This window comes from Sturnus vulgaris, chromosome 2, assembly GCF_052056855.1.
Source record: "Sturnus vulgaris isolate bStuVul1 chromosome 2, bStuVul1.hap1, whole genome shotgun sequence".
Lineage (NCBI taxonomy): Eukaryota > Metazoa > Chordata > Aves > Passeriformes > Sturnidae > Sturnus > Sturnus vulgaris.
Window position 1 is genome coordinate 33,551,528 of NC_142244.1, and position 27,194 is coordinate 33,578,721.

The following is a 27,194-nucleotide window of genomic DNA, read 5'->3' on the forward strand; positions in this document are numbered from 1 at the left end:
CAGGCAAAGAAACTGCATAACAGTAGGAGAAATCCAGGGTTTGGAAATGAACTGGAATGTCTAGGGGGATCAGTGCTATAGGGGGATGAGTGGGGAGTGAGAATTTGGGACAAAGCCAGCTGGTCTCACCCTCACGTGCTATTCCACCGTGTCAGGTGTTATTTAGGTGCCAAGGGATGAAGTTTACTTTGGATTATCTGCAAGTATAAAGATAAAATTCTATTATGACTAGCAGGAGCAAATGACCAAGACTTAGAAATTGGCAAAATCAGATTTGGAATTTTAACTTTGTTGTGTTTTTGTTTTCAGCTACTACATTTTAAATTACTTAATTACTTGGTAGTTTTTTGTCAACCTCCCTAAAGTACATGGTGTTCTGCTCTGGAAATGTAACTTGCAGTATGGTGGAGAGGACAATTTGTAGGATGCCTTTTTGTGATTACAAAAAATTGTGACAATTGAAGCAGAACATTGCTGGAAGAAAAATGTTAGTCTGGTGATTTAAATTGAACTGCTCAGAAATTGCCTTTAATTGCATGTTTTTACATTTTCTGAGTGCCCCGAGTTTGGATGCTAGGATCAGCTTTGTGAAGGAGCTGAATACTTAGATCCACAAATGAAGTCAATCAGAACAGCATGAACAACTGAGAAATCATGGTCTCCTAAATGTGGCATCTAGATTTCCTTCGTCAACACTTATCTCTGGGTTTCCCTTCCCCATATGGGAGAGCAATGGAATGTTCACTGATTTCCTGTGGTGTTAACAAAATTAATTATGATTGTGAAGGACTTAAATATTACTGTGATAAGCACAATACATAAAACTCAAGAAGAAATTAGTAGTGGTGTGTTTTAGATAAGTATTTCAGTATACCAATCTATGGATTGCACACTAAACAATGTAAAAGAAAATACAGTCCTCAGTTGCTGCTTGTTAAATGGATGCTGTACCTTCTGTGCACATTAGGTATCTGCTATGGGGAAAAATAATGTTTGTTTGTGCAGTTGAAGACAGCATGTGTGTGGGGTAGTAGATCAGTGCTACCGACATCCTTAGTTGTGACTTTTTCTAGCCTTTATGTGCTGAACTTTGTGGCTGCAATAGTTTTACTGTAGCTTTTGAATGTAATATTGAATGACTGCATTATTTGTAAATAAAATGTTTGCACATAGGGACTGGATGCATCAACACTGTTTACTATCCAGGTTTTGAGAAATGTAGGGGAAACCAGAAGTTCTGGAATGATAACTAATTACTTGGGTGACCTAATACCCTTGTTTTTGAATAGTAGTGCATGGATAAATTTACATTGAAGATAATATGCATTCTGTTAGTGAGACTGAGGAATTTTACCTGTCTAAGTACCTGGGGCGGTTGCTCTTGTAGCTTGTTCTCCCACTTGTTTCATGAATATGTAAATTGGCATCTCCCTGTGTTTATTGTACTCAGCTACTTTGGAAATTGGCTCATTCCGTTATTGGGATTCAGTTTGCATTCTTTTGACAGCACTGCTTTCAGTGTTTATATTTCGTGTTTTATGAGGTGCCTTGCAGGCTGTTTGTCATGGTTAAGGATAACTTCATATATATAAAAAAAGTAATATATTACTTTTGGATATCAACATGAAATGTTGGGCCTTCTGTTCCTGGATGAGGAACAGACTCACAGGGTGGACTACATTCTTAGTTCTGTGGTCAGGCAGGATGCCCTGCTTTGAGTTGAGATTTTTCTTAATATGAAGTAGGAAGGGAGCACTAGTGTGCCTGGCTGAGCCTGCCATGGCAGAAGCAGCTGGTCATTATGATCATGAAATTATTTTTTGTGAGGTTCAGGAATCCCTGCACCAACCACTCTGTTCTAGAAAGCAGAGCCACGTAAATCTTTAATCTCCATGTTGTGGGGCAGCTTTCTTTCTTATGTCATGCCTTTTTCTTCAGTTTAGGTTGTTGTTAGTAACAGAAGAGGCCATACCAAGTTCTCCTGCTACTGTTACCATGTGTCCTTGTTCCCCTGACTCAGACAGCATTAAGGAATAATCTGTAGATTCAGAGTAAAGGTTTAACTCTCCTTTGTCTGGAGTGCAGTCCATCTCTGCTTATTCACAGTGAGACAGAGTTTTGGTAAGTGTACCTTAAAAATCCTTTTAAGGTTTGAAGTAGCTTTCGTTACACAAAATGAGATTCAAACTCAAGTCAGGACCTAAAGGGAACTACCCTTTGTGTCCCTGACAATTTTCTGCACTTGCATCTTTCTGTGAAGGCCTGTCTTGTTGGATGACTACTTCCACCAGGAAAATGAAGTGATGGTGGGTGAGGCCTGTTTTCAGTTGTTTCTTTAGAGCTCAACAATAAATGCATACAACTTTTTTCCCCACTTTGTTACTTTACTTTCCAGACAGGATTTGTCTTTACCATATATTAAATTTCTTCTTTGATCACTTCCCAAGTTTCTTTGTGGTCAGAGAATCGGGCCTTGGGTCCTGTCTCTCCCCTGCAACTGTCAAACCTATAAAAGCACTTTCCACTTCCAGCAGGAAGAACTTGATCTTTATTTTTTTAATGACTGTAAGAACTTGTCAGATGATCTTGATAGTGTGAAAGAAAGGCAGGATGTTGCCCAGCGAACCCAAAGGTCTAGTTTGAGATGTGAAGTGGGGCATTGTGGAGCAAGCGTCCTACTGTTACAGCCAGGCATAACAATAAGTAACTTAAGAGCCCAGGCATACTGCAAGAGAAGGCCCCTGAGAACCATAGGGCTAATTGAGTTTGAAAGAGACTTTTAAAAGCCATCTGGACCAGCCTTCTAGTCACAGCGGCCAACTTGAAAGCTGGAGCCAGCTCTGACGTTAGATCAGATTGCTTGGGGTGTATGAAGTCAGGTTTTGAATATCTCCAAGGATGAAGCTTCCACAGCCTTTCAGGGCAGTCTGTCACAAAGTTAGACCACCCTTATGGAGTGAGTGGCCCAAATATACGCTCACCATGTGTTAGCATGCTGTCTCAGTTGCTGGGTTCTTGTCTAGCTCTGTGCACTCCAAAGCAGAGCTGCATGCATGTGATCTGCTCCTTTGTGTGGGGCACAAACCCTTCTCATATTCACAGCCTGTCCTTCTAAAGGACTTTATCCATTCACCACGGTACCTCCAGCATGCAAACTATCCAGCTGCCAGTTGAGGAGAGATTATGGGTTGAAGTCATGGTGTAAGTGCAGGTAGAAAGGTAGAAAGATCTTAGTACTGACTGGATATTTTTGAGATGTGCATGTTCATATCCTGCTTCCTTTTGTTTTTCTGTCAATCTTCCCAGGATCATTCTGGCCTAAGACTGAAATGGTTCTTTGTGCACTCCTCCTTACATGCTTGGGACTAAAGGTGAGGCAGGATTCTGAAAATGCATGCCCTTTGTGGATGCTTTGAGTTGAGTAAGTTCAGTGGTACAGGTAGAAAGGATACTGTACATGTAAATGCATGCCTTATTGCTTGTAATTACTAGTCCTCCTCAAACAACTCTGGCAGCTGGGCCTTTGTAGCAATTTTGCTGCAAATTTTTCTTAGCCCGAGAGAGTGGAAGCCACTGGAAAATGTATTACCTGCATAGGCCAGGAGGACAGGAGTTGGAGAAACAGAAATCAGTCTGATTGGTTTGTTTTCATAAAGTTGGAGACTTGGCTAGCATAGTGACCATCGAGTTGTAAATGCAGAAAGAAGAATACCCACCTCATAGAGAATTCTAGTCTCAAAACAAGAGCACCATCAGGCACTATCTTGACAATTGAAACTGTTCAGATCCTTGCTGTGATCCAGGTTTCTCTGTTGCAGTTGACACCTGGATTCATCAGATCCTGCAGTGAGCTTGTTCAGCTTGCAACACCTGCAGAAATTGAATTCTACAAAAGAACGGAAGAGTTTCCTGCTGGTGTAGGAAGCTTGCCAGCTCACCAGGGTCTGTAGATGAGTGATAGGGAGTGGGTGGTACTACATGCCTCTGTAGGATTGCATGGAGCTAGAGAGTAAAACTGTTGGCAGCAACAGGATTTAAATCAAAATTGTCTTAGAACCTTATGTGAATGCTTTCTCCAACTCAGAAATTTCTTGAGAGGTGCTCATTTCTTCCTCTTTCTTGCTTAGGTCTTCCAAGGTTCATAGCATGCTGTTAAACCTTCTCCTTTCAGAGTTTTTAATCTTTTTAAATTGTTAGAGGCTGAGTCTAGGAATGAATGTAAATTGCAATTTGGTAACTAAGAACAGATCAAGAGTGGCATTCGAAATGAAATTCCATGATTGTGTTGCTGTAAAATGGAAGAACTTGAAGAAAAATGTAATCTGCAAATATTCAAAGGCGATTCTTCGAGTAATCTGTGGAAGAGATGAATGAACTAAGGAGACTTACACCTGAAGTGGTAAAAAAGCTTTTGTTTCTGTCTCTGCCATTGACTTGTGATGAGAACTGTAGCCCCTTAGTGATTTTTATATCTTTGTAAATTGGGCAGGTGATTATTTCAGGAAAGACAAGAGAGCTTTAGAACTTGCAGTGTAGACTACATGTTTATAAAGATACTTACCAGCTTGTAGGAGTTGGTAAGTACAGAATTACCCTTACAGTCTAGAGATTAGTGGTAAATTGGCTGATCTCTTGAATGCGTTGCCTTCAAAGGTCAAAACAAGCTGACAGTGGGGGGGGGATGTCCCTTCTACTTGCTTTATCGTGGTGTCTGTGATTACGTGATTTTTTTTTTATTTCACTGGACTGGTTGGAAGGACTGTGTAATAATGAGGAACACTTTCTTTCAAGAAGGTTGTAGATTGTACAGTGTATTAATTAGGGAGCATACTAAGTAAATATCTTAGTTAGTTAACATGTTTTTGTAACTCAGTGGAAGCTGCTGCATCCAGATCAGGTGCAAAATATTGCTGTAGTGTTATATCTGTATTTTCATTACAATATGGGCATGGAGCATGTGTACTACTGCAGTGTTGTTTTAACCCTCTAAAGCCAGAAAGAGGAGACAAGCTCAGTGAGCTTGCTTACAGAGGTGTAGGAAAAATGGAATTCTTCCTTCTCTGCCTTTGATTTGTGTATGGTTCTATGTTAATGTTTGTCAAAACTAAGAAATTTTGGGTTATAGCTTTTGGTCTAGAACAACTTTTTTAAGGGACTGAAGGTGTTCGTGTAGGAAAATACTGTATTCATGATGACACTTGGAACTGTTGTATACTATATGTCCAAGTACAAGTTTTTCTCTGTCACATTAAAAAATCCCCACAAAACCACAGACTCTCCCAGTTGACAGGAATTGATATTATTTCTGCAAGCTTTACAGTCAGTTTTAATGCAGTTTTTTTTCCCAAAATACCACAGCTAAATTCCTTCCTTTAAGAAGGATGCATTTGTCTTCAAAATAAGTGCTTCCAATTCATAAATTTAATGCAATTTTGACTAGGAACTTAGACTGCAGTGACAGGTCAAAACAATAAATTGAGGGGATCTTTCCAGTCCCCAGAATTCAGGCTCAGCTAAATAGATTTAGGAAAAATTGGAAAGGAGAGGGAGTTGGATAGAATTTATTAAAAGTTTCTCTCAGTGTAGACTTTTTTCTAGGTATCTTTTCTGTTATGGGAGACAGATACAAAGGATCTGTGTCTTCAATACAAATCGAAAACTTGCGTTGGATGCTTCTCCACTTTGCTTCAGCACTTCGTTTAGGTAAATAAACAGCATCTCCTGGTGTAAGAAGGTATTGTTTGGTAGCAGAGAGAGATGAGGTGCATTATGCTAGGCATTTTAAAGGTATTTAGCCAGTTTTGATATTACAGGAAAAAAATTGGATTGATCTCCCAACGGCAGAGAACCCATTATAGGTTGCTTGAAATCTTCCTTGGGATTTCTTTCTGCTTTTGGGAAGACATTTCCAATCACCCTTTTTTTCCAGGTGTATCCTTAACTTTTTTTCTTCACCAGCTATTCAGAGCTGCTGTTCATTCTATTCAGAATGAACAGAAACAGCACATGTAAAACATAGAAAAGATTGACTGAGTGTTAAGAGTGGAGCTGGTTTATAGTAAGGTTAATTTATATATATTTAACAACTTTAGGTTAATGGCTGGTCTACATTTTAGAGGTTTCTTACAGCTTTAATGATTTTATTATTCTGTTCTTGTTCTGTAACACTGAATTTTCATGGGATTGTTTAGTGTTCATGACTTTCTGCATTTGAGCTGGGGAGGGAATTCCAGAACTTGTTATTTCTAAGAGTCTCAATGTTGGTAGGCTCTGGATAGATGATACAGGACAGATACCTGCCACAAATGGGTGTTCTCTCAGTTGAGGATGCTTTAGATGTCTGAAACACGGTCAGTCATGCTTATTTGATCCAGGAATGTTCTGAGATCACCTTGTGGAACTATTGGACAAAAATCCTAATGATATACAAGACGCCTCACCTAAACCACATTGAAACTACAATATCATGTGTGGGTTATAAACAGATGTCTGCTTTTGAAATGTGATCTGTGTTGAGCAGTGAGTTTAGGTAAAGGTTTCATCACAAGGACTTGCTAAATATACAGCTCCTGGTTTCCAAAATACTTTTTTTTCAGAATACAGTGGCCTAGTACTGTTCTAGAGAGATCAGTTTTGTCTCTGCTCTGTGTGATTTTCTTGGTGCTGCTGACCTGTGGAGGTGTATCTTGGTGGGAAAGCCTTTCTGGTTAAGTTTTTGTGGAGGAGGAGGGTGAGGTCATATTAAACACATAGGGTTGTATGTTGGCACTTGTTAATTTGGTTTGAAAAAACTAATGGGTGGGATAGGGAGAGAATATGAACTTTAAACACCTAGCACAGAACTATTGTAGAAATCTGTTTCTGTGGACACTAGAGTGAAAAATTGCTTTGTAATACTAGATGTCAGAGAGGCTTTTACATGGCAGTGAATTTTTTGAGGAATTCTGGCAACTTAATGTTCAGACTAATTAACTGTGCCTGTCAGGTGATAAGTGATATAGAGAAGACTCTTGTGCAACTTCGAAAGGGGAAGTTCAGTTTGGTGTTAATAAATTGGTGGTTCTCTAAAATTTCAATACTTAACTGTTAAGTTCTGGTTCAAATAAAATTGCATTTAAAGTGTGATGCTTTATCTAGCATACAGCTGCCACAAACAGCCACTTCTCAGAAGAGGAATTTAACTTAAGTGACTGCCACTGTCTTTGGCAAAACCCCCAGGAATTACCAATTGCTATAAAATACTTATATATGTCAATGAAGTTATGTTTTTCAAACAAGATTTGAAAAAAGAAGTTGGAAAAAAATAATGTTTATCACCCAATTTCTGGGAATTTTATGTTGTTTGTACGTGGGTTATAAGATAGATACATAAAGATAAATTGATATAGCAGCAAGCTTTTGAGGTATAGAGTAGCATTTCATTAATGTTAATTCTACTTTTGTTAATTATTCCTAAATTCTAACACAGTCTTGGCAGAATGTGTGTTTGAAGTATGCTGAATCTTGAAAATTTTAGAGATTTAGTTGTGGGTGAGTTCAGTAAGGGAATATATAACTTGTTATTGCAGTAATCTGCTATATGTCCCTTTGGGATATCTCCCTTCTGAGCTTTAAGCTTGCTTTAACATGGCAATTAGGGTGAAACACATTTAATTCCCTGCAAGTAAACTGTAAGTAATTATTAAACACTTTATAATGATTTAATGCAAATATTATGCAGTGTCTTGTGGGTGACAGATATTGGGAGGACAAATGAACCGGAAATAAGAATACACTGATTTGAGAGCAGGAGTGAGTCCAGGCTTGTAGAAAAAATTCAGTGATGTCTGTGAGAACAACTGATTGATTGTGAAGAGCAAGTAGCAGGTTGTAATACCATCAAAATACGAGGAAAGGTTTGTGTGATAGAAGGCTTGCCTGTTTCTCCCAGCTGACTGAGTTGAATTCATTATAGCCTGCTTACTGAGTGACTGTTCATTTGGGAAACGTTAGCAACTCCATGGATGGGTGGATGAATAAATTTGTATGACAAAGTTCTGAGAGCTGGAGACTTTTAGGATAGCATACAGATCTCTGAGGAAAAATCTGGGTTAATATATCTGGAAGTTCCCAGACCCTGCCAGCTCTCGTTGAGAATGTGGTGGGAGCTGGTATATGTTTTGTGCTAGTGAAATTTGCTTCAGATTTTTTTTGTAATGCTGAATGCATGCTGACCAACCATTATTCCACTTATATGCTGGTATGCCTGTTAGAAAAAGTACCCCACGTACTGGATCTGTCTGAATACTGAAAAACGTTTTTCCTGCTTCGTTTTAGTTACGTTTTTCAGAGAGCTGGTGTTTATTGGGGGTTTCACTAAAGACAGAGGTAGTCACTGAAGTTAAAATGGCAGCCTGTGGGAGCTGAGGCCACACAGTGAGGATTCTTTGCATAGTTACCCATGTTGTACGTGGAATAATTAACTTTGTTGTCGTGTTTGGGCACTTCTCATAGCCACACAATTCTCAGACAAATTCTGTGCAATGTGTACGTTTGGAAGTCAGTTTGAAAGAAGGCAATGACTAGAATGTTTTATGTTGCTGAATTCATGGCAGCACTGCATAGGGAGTTTTGGCAAGCCCACCTTTTGTGCATCATTCCTGCTCTTTTGGTCTATTTGGTCAGAAATGGATTTGATATGTCTTGAGCTTCCATGGGTAGCAAGGCAGTGTACTAGCTGTTTTCCAGGCACAGTAAAAAGCTTGGTCTTATAAATTTATTGCTAAGGTTTAATCTTTTGTTAAAAATGCCTGATGTTTGCTAAATCAAGATATATAAAGCATTTGAAGTTATTTTTTATGTCCTTGCAATCTTTTAGTTTTTACACTTAACCTTCTGAAACTACGTGAAAACTACTTTTCTTTCAAAACATTTCCATTGTTTTAGCTAAAAGTACAGTTGTTTGTAACATGCAAACTGGACATGAGATATTGCTTTGCAGTAGTTACTAATCTGCTGATGAATGATTCTTGTAGAGATTGAAGGGATTTGTGTAGGCTGCAAATGGAATATAATGAGTTTCAAAAATGTAAGCAATTTAAAATACTGCTTGGATGTGAATTAAAATGTTCAGAAGCCACACACAGTTGCTTGAAATCTTGATCCTTTTTAGCCATCCACAATGCCATCTTTGTGATTTTTTCCAAAGTATGTTTGCCCACCCTAAAATTGTACTAAATCAGATTTCTTAGAGTCAGCTGTCCTTCTGAGTGTCTTACTATGCGAGTAGGCTCTGCCATGCTGAAGGTTAGTGTCTCAGGAACTTTATAAAGGTGTAGATACATATCTTCTGATCTCACAGGTAACAACAGTAGTCATGTCTGACTCTTTCGTCTGTCTTTAGTACAGTTTAATGCTCTGTTTTCTGTGCAAAATAACCCTTTTTAGCAGAGACCAGCTGCTTTGCATTTTAAGCTTGACTGCTGTTCTTTGGGAGTGAAAAGCAGGAGGACTGGTTGGGCCAAATGATGAATAATCTTGCATTTTCTCACTAAGTTCTATGATGTGCTACTTTGAGCTGTTTTTGAGAGCAACTTGAGGCTCTGTCTTTGAGGGATATGTTGTAACTGGTCAAGTTTATTCCCAGGTGATTATAGTTCACATTGCAAAAATTCCTTTTGTACTTTGAATACTGTGTTGGTTGGTGTATAATGTTATTAGGTGTACCATGCTCCATTTTGGAGAATTTTGTCTTGCAGAGGAAGAACAAAGACATCTGGAACTGAGTGAGAGAATAGGTCTTGTTCAAAAGCAGGGTTTACATCTGTTTTTATTGTGTGATACTCCAACTCAGGAGTCTTTACATCAGAGAACCAAAGAATACCCAAATATTTTACAATAACGTAAAAAACTGTTCTTCAGGCACTGGTAAAATGGTTGTTACACGATGAGAAAGTTCTTAGTACTGGATAAGCTTGAAATCTCCCTTTCCTGGCTTATAGTATTGATACTTCAAAGGACTGTATAGCTGTCTCTTTGCTGTGTCTGCAATGTCATGGGCATCCACTGTAAAAGTCAACAAATGGATGAGTTTGTTATTTGTCAAGGTATTTCTGTATGATCTGAGTGTCTGCTTTCTGTGTGTTTGTGAGGTCAGTTCATTGGCCACAGGCAACACTGAATGTAACCTGCTATTACTGTTTTGGGATCAGGATGGCTCTGTAACTGCAAAGAAGAGAGGATTCATCTCAGCTGTGTGCAGTTTTGTGTGTCACATTGTGAAAAAGGTCACTTTGTTCAGCCTGGAGAAGGCTGAGGGAAGACCTTGAGTGGTCTGTAGCTTCCTCGTGAGGGGAAGCAGAGGGGCAGGAACTGGTCTCTTTCCTGTGGTGACCCTTGGCAGGACTCGAGGGAGTGGCCTGAAACCAAGTCAGGGGAGGTTTAGGTTGGATATCAGGGAAAGGTTCTTCACACAGAAGGTAGTTGGGCACTGAAACAGCTCCCCAGGAAAGTGGTCACAGCACCAAGCCTGACAGAGTTCAAGAAGTGTTTAGGCAACTCTCCTGGGTACATGGTATTGTTATTGGGGCTGTTCTGTGCAATGCTAGGAGTTGGACATGATGAGCCTTGTGGGTCTCTCTCAGCTTAGCACAATCTATGATAGATAAAAAAAAAAAAAAAGAGAAATATTACCTCTTAACCACTAAGTAACATCTCTGTAGTCTTTTTCCCCTTATTCCTCTTTGCATTCGTGAATTGATTATTTGGAAAAAAAAATTACCCATACGCATTAATATCTTCTGTGTTACTGCTTTCAGCACATCATAGTGAATAAATACTATTTTATCAGCCCACTTGGCAATAATGACCATTAACCTGATTGTTAACTGATGGGTCTCAGATGGACTGCTGAATGCATGCTTGTTCCAAAATGGCAGAATCTGCCTCTCCTTTTTACTGTAATAAAGCTGCTTCTGTTCGCAGCACTGTGTTGCTGGGAGACTGAAGCTAATTTTTATGGTGCATGTCAGTAGTAGTGATTCAAATTATACATTTCATTGAGTAACTCTTCTTTTTGTTTGTAAACTGCCTTCTGTAAGGGGAGAGAAATTTTGTGCTGGGGAGAGCAGTATCCAGACCAGAGAATATGACTGAATGTGAAGCAAAAGCTCAGGCTGTTCTGTTGATAACGTCATTATACTTCCAAAGTAATTTCAGGGGGTATGTAGGACCTGGCTAAATTTCCACCTGTCTGATGGTCAATTCTAACACAGGTATTCAGGAGAATTCCAGGTGAGACAAACACATCTCCTCAAACTACTGTTTTTCTTTTTCAGACTCCATGGTGCAAAACTTCAGCATGTGGCGTGACTTTAAAGCAAAACAACAAAATAGACTGAGAGATTATGAATTGGAAAACTGTGTCGTTTTGGTTCACAACCCAGATAACGGTGGCAATTTTCGGGCTGTGTAGAAAATGCAGTCCTTTTTAAAATGATTGTTGCACAGCTTGCATGTGGATCAGGACATGCATGCAATTACCTTGGCAAAAAGTGGGTGTAATCGGGCATGCACCTAAATGGAAAAATACATGTGTGAGGTGGAATCTGACTAATAAGTAAAAAAATCTTTTGCTTGCTGAATCTGTGTACTCCTTTTCTGGCTAAAGGAGATGGTAGTCCATTTTGTGCTGTTCACCGTCTGCTTAGGTTTGTAGCAGTGTCTTGTTTTTAATCTTGAGATGCCTCTCTAAAATGGGGGGAGTGTGTGTGTCTGAAGCCTGCTTGCTTAAACACGCGAGTCATGTCAGCTGCAATGCGGCAGTGCTTGGTGCTAATGAGGTGAGCAGCCAGAGCACCCGTCTGCTTATGTTTGCTCATCTCTGTGCAATTATGGCTGTGGGGATTGGAAAAGGGGATTTGAATTGGATGTGGCTCTGTTCTGGCCTTTCCAGAGTGTGGTTCTGTGTTCTCATGAGGACTGGGCAGCACATTTCAACTTCCATTTTGGGAGTTAGGTGGTTGCTTCATTGTATTTAATGCAAGCTCTAAAATACATCCTGGTTGGGAGAAAAAAAAAGAAAAAAAGGGAAGTACAGAGAGGGGAATCCCCCATTCTTCTCTCCCCTCTCCCTCCCAATTTCCCCCCAATTAATTCTAATGCACCTTGAATAGAAATATATAGCCTGGCAATTGGTGCCTTCCTGTAGAGGAGATACAAGTCTGTAACGTAGCATCTTTGTAATATAGTAATCAGGTAATAAAATTTGGTTAGATCTCACTAGTTACAGGTGGCCTTTGGTAGGCACAAGATGCAGATGCGCTGTGATTTCTCGGCTCACTTTTTTGTGGTTTTTTTTTTTGTTTTTTTTTGTTTTTTTTTTTTTCTGTTTTGTTTTGTTTTAACCCTTAAGGTGCTGACAGCAGTGTGAGCTGAGTATTTTTTGCTGAAGTCATAAAGTTTTGTTTTGAACATAAGGCAAATAAAGTGAATATCAAACCTTGTTTGTCTTTTCCTGTCCTCAGATGCCAGACTGTCTCCATTGAGTTTGATGCCTTCCTGTCCAATCCTTTTGTATTCCTATTCCTGCAGCTTGTCGTTCAGTGTTTATTTTCAGAGAATTAGCCTGTAAAACTATAGGTCATGATTAAGTAATATATTGATCTTGGTGGCAAAACTATCTTTCCTTCTAGTTCTGCCTTGTCACAGGGTGCTTCCCTGTTAGCTGATAAAGTTCTTTCTGAGTACTTAATTTAATATAAATCAGATTGTTGAAATGACCTGTTAAAAATACTGCTGGTTTTTGTGTTTTTTTAAGGATCGTATCTAGTCTCTGTTACTTTGGCAGTATGTTGTGTAACGTGGTACCACAAACAGAGGGATCAATACAGCTGGGACTGGGAAAGGTATGAACTGCATCCTGTAGGCAAGAACCAGGGGTGGGAGGCAGGAACCTCCTGAGCTGTTGATACAGCTGATGTGAGTGTAGTGTGCAGCTTACTCTCATAGAAAGGATGGAGTGTCAACCTATAAACAAATGTCCTTCACCCTGGGAAGGAGCCCAAGACTGTGTGCCCTAATTAAGTCTGTTTTTTGCTTGGTTCTAGTTTTAACTGAGTTAAGAGTGACATGAATGAAACAGCACAGGTGACAAAATGCATGCTAGGGAGAGTTGTGCTGTTTTTACACTCACTCTTGAAGCCTGGTATCTCTGTGATCACAGACAGTCCAGCATTTCTGTGCCTATTTACCTTCTCCTGGAGACCTTATGACTTAAAACTGGGATGTTTTTCTCTCTTCCTTCTTTAGGTCTCCGGGTGAAAGGGGAGCTCATTACTGCTTACCCACAAGTGGTGGTTGTGCGTGTGCCAACACCTTGGGTCCAGAGTGACAGCGACATCACAGTCCTTCGCCACCTAGAGAAGATGGGCTGTCGATTGATGAATCGTCCTCAAGCCATCCTCAACTGTGTCAACAAGTTCTGGACATTTCAAGAACTTGCTGGCCATGGTGTGCCTCTTCCAGACACATTTTCGTACGGTAAGACTGTTGGATCAAAAGGGTGCCATAGTTGCCTAGACAACTTACGCTTTTGCAGTGCAAAAGTGACAAGTTTTGGAAATCCATAGAAATTTAAGTAGCATGAGGCCAGTTGCACCGCTACGTGTTGAGTAACCAAAAAGGAAGTTAAAGTCGTGACACCCAGATTCTGGTTTTGTCTTTGTTGATTAGCTTTTGATGCTTTGAAAAGAGAACTTGAACTGTACCTCAGACTTCCAAGCAACTGACTTCAGCTGTTAGTGCTATAATACTTTCTGTTCTTTTCCAGTTGCCCAAAACAACAGACAAGAGCTTGGGGTACTGAATGTCATAAGTGTACTACAGAAAACTAGACTTTGGTACAACCTGAAAGGAGATTAAACTCCTATCTGAATAAAAGTGTCGGCAAATACATTAGCTTTTTCTGAAAGGACAAGAGTAGCAAAGAGTATAAGCCCTCGTGTTCACCTTTTAACAATAGTTTGGGCTTTGTTTCCCACCAAAAGAGTTGATTTTTGTTTATTGTGCCTGCCTCTGGAATTTGGTCTCTCTGGTTCCTGACAGAGTGCTAGATTAGAGAAACCATTGTCTGAGCTACCCTGATGCTATTTCTGCTTTTAATTACAATCTATTAAAGAACTGCAGATACCTTTCAACCTTCTGTTCCCTCTGGAAATACCAATGCTTTCCTCCCCTTTGTGTGATTGCATCAATAGGCTTTCGTAATCAGAACTTGATAAAATGAGAAAAAAATTGACAAAACCATGGCTTTCTATCAATTATTATGAATTACTATTTCCTTCAATTACCATGAAAACACATTTGAGAAGAAACATACCCTTTCTTTTACATGTGGTTGCCCTAACTTGTTGAGAAAGGAATGAGTTTTTAATTTTTGGAAAGAAGGGGAGATGATGCTTAATAATTGCAGAACATACCTGTTTGATCATAACTCCCTCTCACTTGTGTTAGTGCCTGCCTCTGGAATTTGACAGAAGCATGACTTTCTTTTCTTTTTATCTTTTTTCTTTTTGTTTTTTTAAACCACAAGTGTCAAGTTATCAGTGAGAGCTGGCTTTGCCAAGTAAAGCAGGGTGTGCTGAATGACGTGTTACTCCATGACATCCATGGCAGGGTCGTGATGGCTGCTGCTGGCTTTGTGACTTTGTGTCTTGACTTCTGCACTTTACTGCACCATGTGTTGGAGGCAGCTTGCCCCTTTGTCTGCTGACTTTTCTGTATTTCTTGTGCTGTGGTCAGCCTGCTTTGAATTGAACTCAAGTAACCTTGAAGTATCAACCATAATTGTGTGTATGGCCATTAAAAGTTACTCTCTAAGGTCCTTACAGATGCAATGAGATTAAAAGGTTGAAGTACTACTTCAGGATATAGGGAGAACGAGATACAGGAGACCTAAGACTTCAGAAGGAGGGGGGTGGACTGACAAGATCTGGGTTGTTGCTGCTCTGTGGATTATGCCTTGTCATTGTGTTCTGTGTTGCTTTCCTGGTTAGTAGTTTGGATGGACCTGTTAAGTGTTACGTGTCTGCTGTTTTCCTGTTAGACATTTGAAAAGATGGGAGTTCATAAAGCAAAAGGGATAAACTGGAATAAGATGGTAGAATTGGAGCATGGATTTGGAAGACTAGATTGAGCCTTTTAGGATTGTGATCAAGAGGCCTTTTTTGTGTCATGAGGTCTTTGTCACATCACAAACACCTTCAAAGTTTGATCATGCTCCATGACCAAGGTCCTCCTAACTGATAATTCCTTCTGCATTATCTAAGCTGTAAGGGTGGGAGGAATGTATGGCAATTACATCCCAAATTTGGCCACAGAAGACTGGTGGCACATAATGTTGTTGGTTTTCTTTTTGCCAGGTGGTCATGAGAATTTTTCCAAAATGATTGATGAGGCGGAAGTGCTGGAGTTCCCTATGGTGGTGAAGAACACGCGGGGTCATCGAGGTGGGTGTGAGGTCAGGGGTGAGGGCAAGGAGTATTCTGAGCAGCACTCCCAAAATTTTATCTCATCAAGGAGTGGTAGTTAAGAAGTTCTGTTAGGTGTTGGACTTCTTTCCAATACATCTAAGTTCTATTGCCCTTGAATGCTGCATGTTGAGTACTGCAGCACTGGAAACAGTTTTAGTAGAACCCAGTCTTGCAAAGACAGGGGGGAAAGCTTTAAAAATTATGGTGCATTGGTGACTTCTATGAGGAAAGCTTTGAACTGGAATACTGGGAGGTCTGGCCTTCATGCAGTCAAAATAAGCCTACATGGATTTTAGGGATGTTTTAAAATAGGCCTAAGAAATGAAATCTCGGTTCATTCAGTGACTTTTTTCCTACTCGACTTTGTCTATAATTATGATTCTGATTTAAATAAAATCTTATGTATTGTTTGTAAAACTGGATCTCTGTTTTTGAGAAAAACACCTCTGACAGTGTTGGTGGTATTGCCTCAGTTTCAGATTAAATCGCTCTGTTATTTGTCTTTTGTTTCAAGTGTTGAATATAAAACAAACATCAACTTAATTTAGTGTTAGATAGTGGTTACTAAAGGAAACCATGTTTAAATCAATTTCAGAGGTTATTTGCACAGGAAGTTGCTCTGTTTTTAATACACTTTAAAACAAATTTAATAAATATTAGGTCTATAAAGAGACTAAAAATGAAGTTAAAGCACAAAACCAGGAGTTACTTCAAATAAAACCATAACTAGAAGACACCACTTCTTACTTCCTGTCTGTCAGTTTGTTCTCACTCTGCTGCTCTGATGCTTCTCTTCTACTGGCATGAGTGCTTCTGTAGCCATGTAGTAAATAGATTCAGGAACTGATGTTCCTGAATGGGTCTAGATGGGTTATTTTTACTTGGATTAATTCCTTACATGACTTAGCACTTACTTTCACAAATGCTTGTGTTGATGTAATGGAAGAGAACAAAACGCTGGGGCTGAGGAAGATCAGACCTGCTGCTGTTGGCAGCAATACCTGTTAGTGTGGTTTTAAAGTGTGGCTGGAGCTCTAAAACCAGGGTGGAGTTTGATGTTGCAGCAAGGTGAATTTGACATCTGTGGAGTATCTGAGACAGTGGATTTGACTTGACACTGCCTCTTGTGAAGATCTACTAAATAATTTTAGAGTTTCAGCTATCGATTTTCTTCTCCCTTTTTTAGCCAGGATTCCTGTAAATCTATTTACAAGTTTTGCTTTAGAGCACTTTAAATCCCAGGCATTTTAATGCAAATTTATGCAAAGTACATATCTTTTCACATTAAGAGAATTGGAGAAACTTTTTCAAATTAATTGAAGAGCAGACATTTGCAAATTATGTTTAAAATAAATAGACAAACATGGTCATAGGTACTGGCTGATGAATAAAAGTTATACTCTTCTAGGCCAATTTTCTGTGCAGTTTGCTGCTGGAGCAAATGGGCCAATCCTGGTTTTGCCAAGATGTCCTGATGCTGCATAATTTGCAACAACTAAGTAGTTCCTCTCCAAGGCATCATTCTTCCATTTCAGGAATATAGTAGGATTATTAATTGCCTGTAGAAGAGAGAAAGTTTGAAGTGAGAGAAAGGACGTGGAGGTTTTTTTCTTGTTGTGAATTTTAAGCTTACATTCTCATGTCTCTGTAATGAGAAATTCCATGTTCCTCAAGCAGTGTTCTGTGCTATGGAGAGCTTAAATCCTATCTAAACAGAGGCTGCTCTAGTTGGGCATAGGAGCACTTGGTGGAATTCTTTACACATTATTTATCCTAGTTCTGCTACTGCTGCATTTCTGTTTTCTTACTTAAAGAGGGCAGTTTATCAATTTATGTTTGTACTCTGTGAACACCTCAGCAGAATTGAATGACAGTTCTGCTACAAGAGGAAGTGTGCAGCCTTATTGCAAAACATAAATCTAATATGACAGAGAGCCCTTAAGAACGGGGAAAAGAAGTTGGGAAATGTAGATAAAGATGAAAAGGGATACAGTCTTTTGAGACTGGAAATGGGTTAGAAAGTAGTAGAGCCTGTTTCAGGAATTACTTTAACCAGTATGAATACAACTGGAAAAGGACAAAGAAGTCTTTAGTGTGCTCTAAAAATGAAAGAGAATGAAATTCCTTAGGTTAAAAAAGCCAAGTCCTAGAGATGTTAGCTTGCAGAAAAGCCAGTGATTTGTCAAGAGGGTTTTTTTCCAGTTGTAGGATAATCATTCATTTTATGTCTTGTGGAATCTTCTGCTAAATTATCTTCAATACTGTGGAGTGGAACATTTTCGTCTGAACGTAGTTATTCCAGTGCAAACCTCATTCTGGAGTTGTGAGCCCTTTTAAGTATTGGGAAGAGCAGCTCTCAGGAACTTCCTAAGAGAGAAGTGGGTGGTTCTGCAGTGGCACACTAGAGACTTCAGTGTTCGTAGATGCCCAGTGTTTAACAGTTTCATGTTGTTGGTTCCTGTGAGTCAAAGCTGTAAGTTGTGGGTCCTGTCTTCTTGGATGAACAAAATAGTTATTAATTACATGTCGGCTGCTCTTTAAGTATTTCTTCCTTTTTTTTTCCTCTCACTAAGGACTTGCACCAAAAGAAGTTGAAACTGCAAGACCTCCTTTATCTAAACCTTTTTTCTTTTTCCTTGCTTCTTTCTTTTTCTTAAACTCATGTCTCCTCATCTCTGTCAGTACTTGAACACTTAAAAGCACTGAATCAGTGGAACACTGCTGTCCATGGAAGAATTTGTAAATGGATATAAGCTACAGATGGGGCCTCTGAGAACGGGCTGGTCAGAGGTTTTACTTTCATGTGCTGAATCATTGATGCAGCTTAGATGGGTAGCTGCTTTCAACATCCCGATGTTTTTTCCTCCATACAGGTAAAGCTGTGTTCCTGGCACGAGACAAGCACCATTTGGCAGACCTAAGCCATTTGATCCGTCACGATGCCCCTTACTTATTTCAAAAATACGTTAAGGAGTCCCATGGCAAGGATGTGCGTGTCATCGTAGTGGGAGGCCGTGTGGTGGGCACCATGCTCCGCTGCTCAACAGATGGGAGGATGCAGAGTAACTGCTCACTTGGTAGGAGAAGCATTGCTCATGGTTTTGATCAGAATATTTCAACCCAGTTGAAAAATCACAAAGCTGACTGAAATAAGCTGCAGGTGTTATTTTATGTTAATTGTTCTTACTGCTGGGGCTTTAAAGGGCAAACATGAGAGTAAGGATTAAGTAAGAAGCATGTTGAGCAAACACAGAAGGAAAGACGATCTTTGCTCAAAGTGTTTGATAGATGAGATGATGACAAGCAGAGAAAAGTTCTGGAGCACAAATGGAGCAACTGATGTGGTAATAGCAGTTTGATGCTAATGCCATGTTGCCATTTGTTTCATCCTGTTAAGAGGAACAGAAAATGAAGGAAGACAGAAAGCAACACTTAAGGGAGGTGGAGGAGTCAGTCATTTGGCAAGAGAGTAGAAGAAAGTGTTAAGTGAGGAAACTGTTGAAAGCAATAAACAATTGGATTGCACTGTGCATCTTCTGTGCTGCTTTAGGTCTGTCAGGTTCCTCCCTGCTACCTCTTTCCTCAAAGCCCATAGCTGGGAGAAAGCGGAGGTTACTGCGTTGTTTGTAGCATACTCAGAACTGAGATTCTGCATAGCTTTGGGTGTTGGACATGGGGGTTTCTGAGGGTAAAAGGAGGAAGAACGCTTGAGGGTGCCTGGCTGAAACTGTACCGAACCTGAGCAGCGATGAGATAAAATATGTTCCTGTGTAGTGCAGTTTTGGTTAGTCAAAATGCCTAAGAGATTTCAGTTACTACTAAATATAGCCTGAAAGATTTTTCTGCTAAATGGGTTTTTCTTGTTTCTTATTGTTTTGGTTATTTTTAAATTTAAGTATAGTGATAGATGAAGCTTGAGCCAGTTAGTACTTTGGTGATGGACTGTGAACCTGACCAGCTGAGGTTCAGACACAAATGTTCCCTAATTCTTGCTTTGGAGATGGTAACCTGTGATAGCAAGTTGAGAGGGATGTGAGCATATGATAAAGTATTAATCCCCATTCCCCTCAATTATATTTGCAGTTAGAGTTGTAGTCTTACCAAGAGCTCTATGTTTAATTTTGCTCGAATATTTCTTGTGATCACTTACAAACATGTAAGGGAAGCCTCCACCTTAGAAGGAGCAAGGGTGGCTTGTTAGTTCATTTTTTAATATCTTGGGATCATAAAAATGTGTATTTTTTCCTGACTAAAAAGTCATCTTATCGCTTAACTGTTTTTAAACAAGGCAGGTCAGAATCTTTAGAAATCCTGGTGTGGCATCAAGTTCATTAGTAGTCACTGTGGAAAGGAGGTCGCTTTCTAAGTCATCAGCAGTGTGCTTGCAGGCTCACTTTGAAGCTTCCCAACCGAAAAGCCCAGTTGAGAAGCGTGTCAGTCACCTGTGACCTGAGTGGAGACAGCAAGTTCTTTTCACTTTTTCCAGGTGGTGTAGGAATGATGTGCTCACTGAGCGAACAAGGCAAGCAGTTGGCAGTCCAAGTGTCAAACATCCTGGGGATGGATGTGTGCGGCATTGACCTGCTGATGAAGGACGACGGCTCATTCTACGTCTGCGAGGCCAATGCAAATGTAGGTTTCATTGCCTTTGACAAGGCTTGTAATTTAGACGTAGCTGGTATCATAGCGGACTATGCCGCTTCCCTGCTGGCCCCCGGCCGCTTGACGCGGCGCATGTCCTTGCTCTCCGTGGTGTCCACGGCCAGCGAGACTAGCGAGCCAGAGCTGGGCCCTCCAGCTGGGGCCGCTGTCGACAACATGAGTGCTAGCTCCAGCTCTGTCGACAGCGACCCTGAGACCACGGAGAGAGAGTTGCTCACCAAGCTCCCGGGGGCTCTCTTCAACATGAACCAGCTATTAGCCAATGAGATCAAACTCCTTGTGGAGTGATGCCACGTGTAAATAGGTGACCAACAGAACTCTCTCTTGTAAATTTTTTTTTAAAACCAACTTGCAATGCTGTTTATCAGAGATGCTCAGAGGAATGAGGAAAGGGGGGTGGGTGTGTGAGTCAAGAGAGCAAAAGTAAAAGGCACACGTGCTGTGACTGCTGTCCCTACTCATTTGTGGAACATTAAATTGCATTCATTCTTCATCACTTTTACAGTGGAGATGCTCAGTTCATAACCAAGCGGCAATTTTATTTGGATGCTGATTTGGTCCCCAGATACACTGTAGTTCATGTGTCTTCGCAGGCAAGGATTGAAGCGTGATTCACACTTGAAGGTTTTCAGAAAGTTGTCTGGCAGCTCTCTAGAAACTTCTGTGAATTACTGCACCGGTTAAGTTTCTTCTACCTCTGTAAGGCTTGATCCTGTAAATTGCTGAGTGCCTCAAATTCTTCATGTGAGCTGAAGGTGTTAAATACCAAGTATTTCAAAATTCCTGGACACCTACTCTTCCTATTCTTGTAGATGGAAGCTGTAAGTTCAGGATCCTTTTAAAGTCATCAATTTCTGACCTTGCAGGATACAGCCTTTCAAATTATGAGGCTGAGAGAAGTGTCAGTTGACTTAATGTGAACTTTCTGTAAAAATCTGTAAATTGTACCATCTTGGTATTAAGTGGCAGCTTTGTGCCTAAATTTCTTTATAAAGCTTTTAAAGGAGGATAGTTCTGTTTTTCTCATTTCAAATCCTGATTTTGGAAGGTATATAGGGGAATTGGTCATATTCTATTTGTGGGCAGAAGTGGCACGTTTTAAAGTAATTTTTTCATGGTTGGAGGAGATAAACAGCACTGTAATGTTTGGTATACAAAATGATGTTTAATCTAATGTGAAAAAGAATTACACTAGTTTAAAGCAAACGTGCATCGACTTGTATTTGTTAGTGTTTTAGTCTTTCTGAGAGAGATCTGCAATGTTAATGTTCCTTTTTCTTTAATACATGCTAGTCCAACACTCCCCTTCTCTATGCCTGCATCTTTAACAGTGGCCAAAGTGAGAACACCACAGACTGTTTGTTAAGAAAACACTGAGTTATAGCCTGTACATTGGTGGGGGGGTTGTTTGTTTTTATTTTTTGCTTTTTATTGGAGGGAGGAATGTGGTAAGGTGTGGAGGAGGGAAGAGCTGGTTAAAAGTGATTAGTCATCCAGAGGAGCTTTAGAATAAAGCCGCAGTTCATACAATACTTACCAGGCTTACTTTTTCCCCACTGAACATAAAAAACGGATGTTGGCATAAATCCAAAGAGTATAATTGGGGAGAAATATTAAGTTCTTAGCTTGGAAAACGTGGCAGATTTGAAAAAGAAAAAAAAAGGGGAAGAAAAAAAGAGAGCTCAGCCAGAGTTATAAAAGAAAACAAACAAAAAAAAAAAACCTAGGTCCACAAACAATTAAGGGGTTGATCCTGGACCCTTACATGTGTGTGGTGTGAGTGCACACACTCGTGTGTGTTTGTGTGTGTACAATTGTTTTGCTTTATTTTTTTGAGGGTGTTGGCTATTTAGCTCCTATTTTTTTTCCAGACTTCCTGATTTTCTTTAATCCTTCTGGCTGTGCATTTTCTCATTAGCCTTGAGCTGGTTTGGAAAACAGATAGCCAAAACAGATACTGAGTCCATTTTTCAGTCCCTGTCTTCCTCCTCCTTTTCCTCCTCCTTCTCCCTTTTCATTCCCCTCTTATTCTTGGGGTTCATAAAGCCCTGGAATTATATATATATATAAATATATATATAAAGATAAGCCTCTTTTTTTAAAAACAAAAAGTAAAACGTTTACAATTGAAAAATCATCTTGTGAAAATAGGTTTGTTTGGAGGGGGGTTGTGTGTGTGCAATGCTGCTGTTTTCTGGATACTTTAATGGAGCATGTCCCATGTACCCTCTGAGGTTCTGCACTGCCCACCTCTGTGGCCCTTCCTCACCTCTCTGCTGCTCTGCTGTTTTACCTTCACTTGGACCTTAAACACAACTCACGGACACTATGCAGAGAGTCTTCAAGAGGCAATAAACAGAACAGTATTAACCTACTTTATGGAGGTTTGATCATGCTTCTTTGTACAGTTTGGTTTTTTTATTTTAAAAGGAATGTAATAAAATGGCTCTTTTTTTTTGTAGAATTAAATATTATTATTAAAATCAAGTGAAAGGTTGACTGTTGGTGTTAAGCAGGAGGGTGGACCAGCTGGTCCAGCAAAAAAATGGATCTTCAGCAGTAAAGGTATTTTCAAATCCTTCTTACTGAGCCTTCAAGTGCACAGGTTATACCTAAAGGATATAAAGGTCTTCAACTTCCGTGAAGAGTTACAGAATGACAGAACATGAAAGTAACCTAATTTTCTAGTCACTGAGGGGTAAACTCTCCCAAGAGCTCTACTTCCCTTGCTTGTTTATCCAAGGGCAATTTGGGGTGGAGGGTGGCTCTTTTTTTTGTTTTTGATTTTTTTGTCTCTTCCTTTTTACTGGTAGGTGCCTGCACTCCATGAGAGGCTGATAAGATCAATCCTTCCCTTAGCTGTGACATACATTGAGCACATGTGGAATAACATCAGGGAGTAAACATGTGCTAGTTGGTATACTGGGGCCTTCATGTTTCTATCACAGGAAACATCTTTTAGAGGAAAGAGCTGTTAACTGAATATTCTGGATTGTTTTTTTGAGTCCCCATAGTATCTTGTAGCTCACAGGAACCTTACATTTCAACATCCTTTCAGAATGTCTAGGTTACACCTCACAATTGTAAAATTCATGAAGTTAGCATAAGATTTTTTTTAGAAGACCAAGTGGGTTGAGAGATTTGCAGTTTGACTCCCTTTTGATAACTTTCTCCTCTGGTTGGTGCTTCCATTACTAATTTGGAGATAAGTCTGTGCATAGTGATCACAGAGGGAGACAGGATTTGAAACGTCTTGTACATGTGCTTGGACATTGGGTGCAGCATCAGCTGCGTGAAAACCTTGCTTGAGGGTTCGTTTATACAAATGGGCACACTTGTCTCATGTATTTACTCCCTATTATCCATTGCTCCTGAAATAGTGAAATGCAGAGAATGGCCTGGGGATGCAAGGGGCGTGTCTTGTTTTTACTTAAAGGAAAAACCACCAGCGAAACTAGCCGGTGGTAACCAGACAGTGTTTCCCATTGAACGTGAACTCCACAGATGTCAGCTTTATACACTTTATTTTCTTCAGTTCTGTATGCTGAAAATCACATGCTAAACTTCCATACAGTTGCACTAACACTACCTCCATATGTGGGTTTGGAAGCATGTGCTGAAAAAATGGTCAACATCGTGGTGGATTACAGTAGTGCCAATACAGCTGATGGTGATTCAACTATTTTTGTATATTTTAATGTTTGAAAGAGCCAGTTAGAAACTCTTGTTTGCAAGAATAAGTTTCTTACACTACATCTGATGAAATTTTGTTCTTTGTAACACTGGAGATTTTCTTCCGTTGAACTTACTGTATTTGTAATTGATGTCTTGCTGTCAATGTATGGATTGTATCTTAATCCTTGTATTTAATGCTTTAATGTGTTTTATAAAATCTTTTCCTGTAATGTTACCACACCTTATCTGTAAAACAGTGTCAATGCTTGATGTTTACATTGACTTACATTTTTTGTTCTGAGCCGACGGTCAATCTCAAAGCATTTTCTCCCACTTCGTGTGCTATCTTTGCCATGTGATATTTACTCAGGAAATAACCTCTGGAACATCTGGGTATGTCAGACGCAAAGGAGATACTTCTTCAGATGTTATACGGGACTACAGAATCCAACAAATGAAACCAGTGACGCTTGTTAAATTCCCTCATTGCAAAAATCTGTCAGTTAAATACATAAGGGACCATAAGGGCTTAGAGAGACTTTGAAAACAGATCGTACAGTATCTTTCTCATGGCTCACTCTTTTTGAGAAGGTTTATGGGCTTTATGGCTGGTGTGAGACACACGACCCACTCCTGTTCTCTCTATGGAATAGTAGGTGCTCGGACAGGTAACTTCTGTTGCTACTGTCTTTTTTAATTTTTAATTTTTTTCACTGTTCTAGGAATTGTTTTAAACTGAACACTGCAGGATTTATAACCAGGTGTTTGCTGCCTTTTCCTTTGTTTTATTTCTTTAAATCTTTCTTAAACTTTGAGGGTGACTTTTGGAGCATTCTGATGGTGAATCTGCTGTTGGAAGTCTCCAAGCCTCTCATGTTTCTAATTTGAGTTGAAAAGCTTTTGTTTTGTTCCTTTGTTTAAAACGACGACACAAATATACTGCGCGGATTTTGGGTGGGATTTGTTGTTGCGCTGTTTTGGGTGACTTATTCTCCCTTTTTTTGCAGAAATGTGTTCTAACAGTTCACACTTTGTTACTGTTCTTTGCAAAACTTTTCAGGAGCCAAAAAAGTCAAACAATCCAGAGAAAACCCCTTCTCCCCTTTCCGATGGCAAGAGTGAGAACTTATGAAAAATCCTTGCGAATGTTCCTTCCTAAACTTTTCCCCCCAGTAATGCAAGCGGGTAAAATGGTAAATGCAGCAGTTTGGTGACATCCAAAACCGACCTGTTGTCAGGTAAATTGACACTTTTCTGCTCTTACTCTAACCTTCATAACTTCGCTAACTTGTCTGCCTTCCTTTCTTCCCATCAGTTCATTTTGGTGATACTTGTTGAATGATTTCTTTAACTGGATTTAGAGAAAACCCTGCTTTACTTCCTTATTTCCCCTGCTTATTCTTGTTGACTTTAAAGAAAACTGTCATTGTGCTTTGCTTTACTCTGGTTAGACAAAAGTGAATCCCCCATGCAGCTGTATGAAGGATCGTTTTGTAATACATTAATTCCAATTGCTCCTTATCAGTTCTAGATAGTTTGTCTTGAAGTGTACTATTTAAGCTTCGATTTTTGAAAGATACGTTGCTTTCCATTTGCTAAGTGAACATAAAATATAACTGCGGAAGTAAGTAGTAGATAAGAATGAAAAACTAGTACTAAGAATGTTAATTCTGTTAAATATAGCAGGATCCCCTAAAGAGGACAGATGGACGAATATGTGTGCTGCAGTAAAGGACTGTTGAGCTGATGATTTTTGTTTGTGGAGGATGGGGTGACACATTTTATCTTGCCCTTACTGCTATATCAAAGCACTTTTACATTTTATCCTTCTCTGGTAACTCTCTCCCTTGATCTCAAACAATGTAAAAGTACTGGGTACTTAATATTTTTTTTTCTTAATTTAAAGGGGAGAATCTTGTATTTTACTCAGAGTTAAAATATCAGACAATTGGAATACCGTTCCAAGTTGAAGACTATTAGCCTGCAAACAGGCTTCCAAGTTTCTTGATGCAGTACTATATTTCCCGTGACATCTGTAAAGAATTAGCACTTGTTTCAGATTATTTGTCTGTGTACATTGCTCCTCTATACCGTCATAAAATAGACTATTTTTCATAGTTTTAGGTTTATGTTCTCCTGAAAGAAAGCAAACTTACCAGCAATATAATAAATTACAGCTTCAAATTGAGGTGGGAGGGAGTAATTTTAGAGCCAAATTTTGCTCTCAATTACACTGAGATAAACCTAGAATCACTCTGTGAAAGTCAGTTGAGTGATACCCAATTTCACTGGTATAATTGAGTGTATAATTTTTGTCTTTTAATTTTACTTGCAAGGTAATTTTGCAGACCTGTTATACTTATGTTTCCAATGCTTTTTCCTTTCAGACACACCCACTTCTTGCGTCTCAGCATTGGGCAGGCCTATTCCTTTATTTGTGTATATTTTTGTGCTTCAGCTGCTATAGGACACGGGTGTAACACTTTCAGGCATGTGGTTGGGTGTCTTTTGGGGGTTTGTAATAATGTCTAAAAATAAGAATTTCTTTTCCTCAGATTTATTAATTATGTTGGATCACAGTTTTGCATCTCTAACCTGATTTTGGATATGTATTATGTGAAGATTTTCTTGAAAGAAATACAGTACTAGTTCTTTGCAGAGTCTGCAATTGATCTTTGGTGGGGAGAGTTGACCAAAATTTACTGTGTTCTGCAATAGTTAAAGTTTTAATATTTAATGTAGCTTGAAAGGTGGTTTTACAGATCGTGCTCTTTTCTTCTTTATGGAATGGCTTTCAAAGCCCTCTATTGATCTTGGTTGTGCCCAGTGCTTTTCCTAGTGTATGGGGAAATGAAGAACTTGAATAGGCCATGACTTCTTAGACAGGGGATGATGATTATGTGCATGCTGAACAAGAACTTCTTCTATATGCCCTTCTGCTGCAACAGAATAATAAAACTGGTAGGTGGCAGCAGCAGCAGAAGACACTCATGACTGTGACCTGAGAAACCTCCAGTACTGGGAGAAATGGATTGCAAAATACTAAGTGGAGTAAGGGGAATGGAGAAGAGAGGCAGAGTCCTTGAACTGTCCCTTTGAATGGTGAGTCTGATTTACAGAATTCTGACCATTGAAAGACTGCCTGTAATGTAAGAGGCACATTGATCTATCTCAGTTGGTGTTCAGTTACTTGATGTCCTAATTTTCATCTTTGATTCAACATTCCAGTTTCCCCTCTGCCTTTATAAGGCACAGTACTTGTCTTAAAAAATTAAATTTCACCAAAATTGCCACATATTTAGAGTGCTGGAAAATAAGGCTGAAAGGAATTTATCTACTCCAATCATT

General features: G+C 39.5%; 1 protein-coding gene across 5 annotated transcripts in view; it reads left to right on the top strand.

Moving 5' to 3' along the window:
• Nucleotides 1-27,194, top strand: part of RIMKLB (ribosomal modification protein rimK like family member B) — a 50,317-nt gene that overhangs the window by 19,047 nt on the left and 4,076 nt on the right. For 4 of the 5 annotated variants that reach the window (XM_088159191.1, XM_088159192.1, XM_088159193.1 and 1 more), the window contains exons 4-7: nucleotides 13,288-13,518; nucleotides 15,399-15,485; nucleotides 18,383-18,586; nucleotides 19,996-26,948. In XM_088159191.1, the coding sequence (XP_088015317.1) occupies nucleotides 13,288-13,518; nucleotides 15,399-15,485; nucleotides 18,383-18,586; nucleotides 19,996-20,459 (986 nt within the window). In that variant the 3' untranslated portion in view covers nucleotides 20,460-26,948. Of the gene's footprint in view, nucleotides 1-3,306; nucleotides 3,372-13,287; nucleotides 13,519-15,398; nucleotides 15,486-18,382; nucleotides 18,587-19,995; nucleotides 26,949-27,194 lie in introns of all 5 variants that reach the window. The other variant, XM_088159194.1, reaches the window with a different exon arrangement.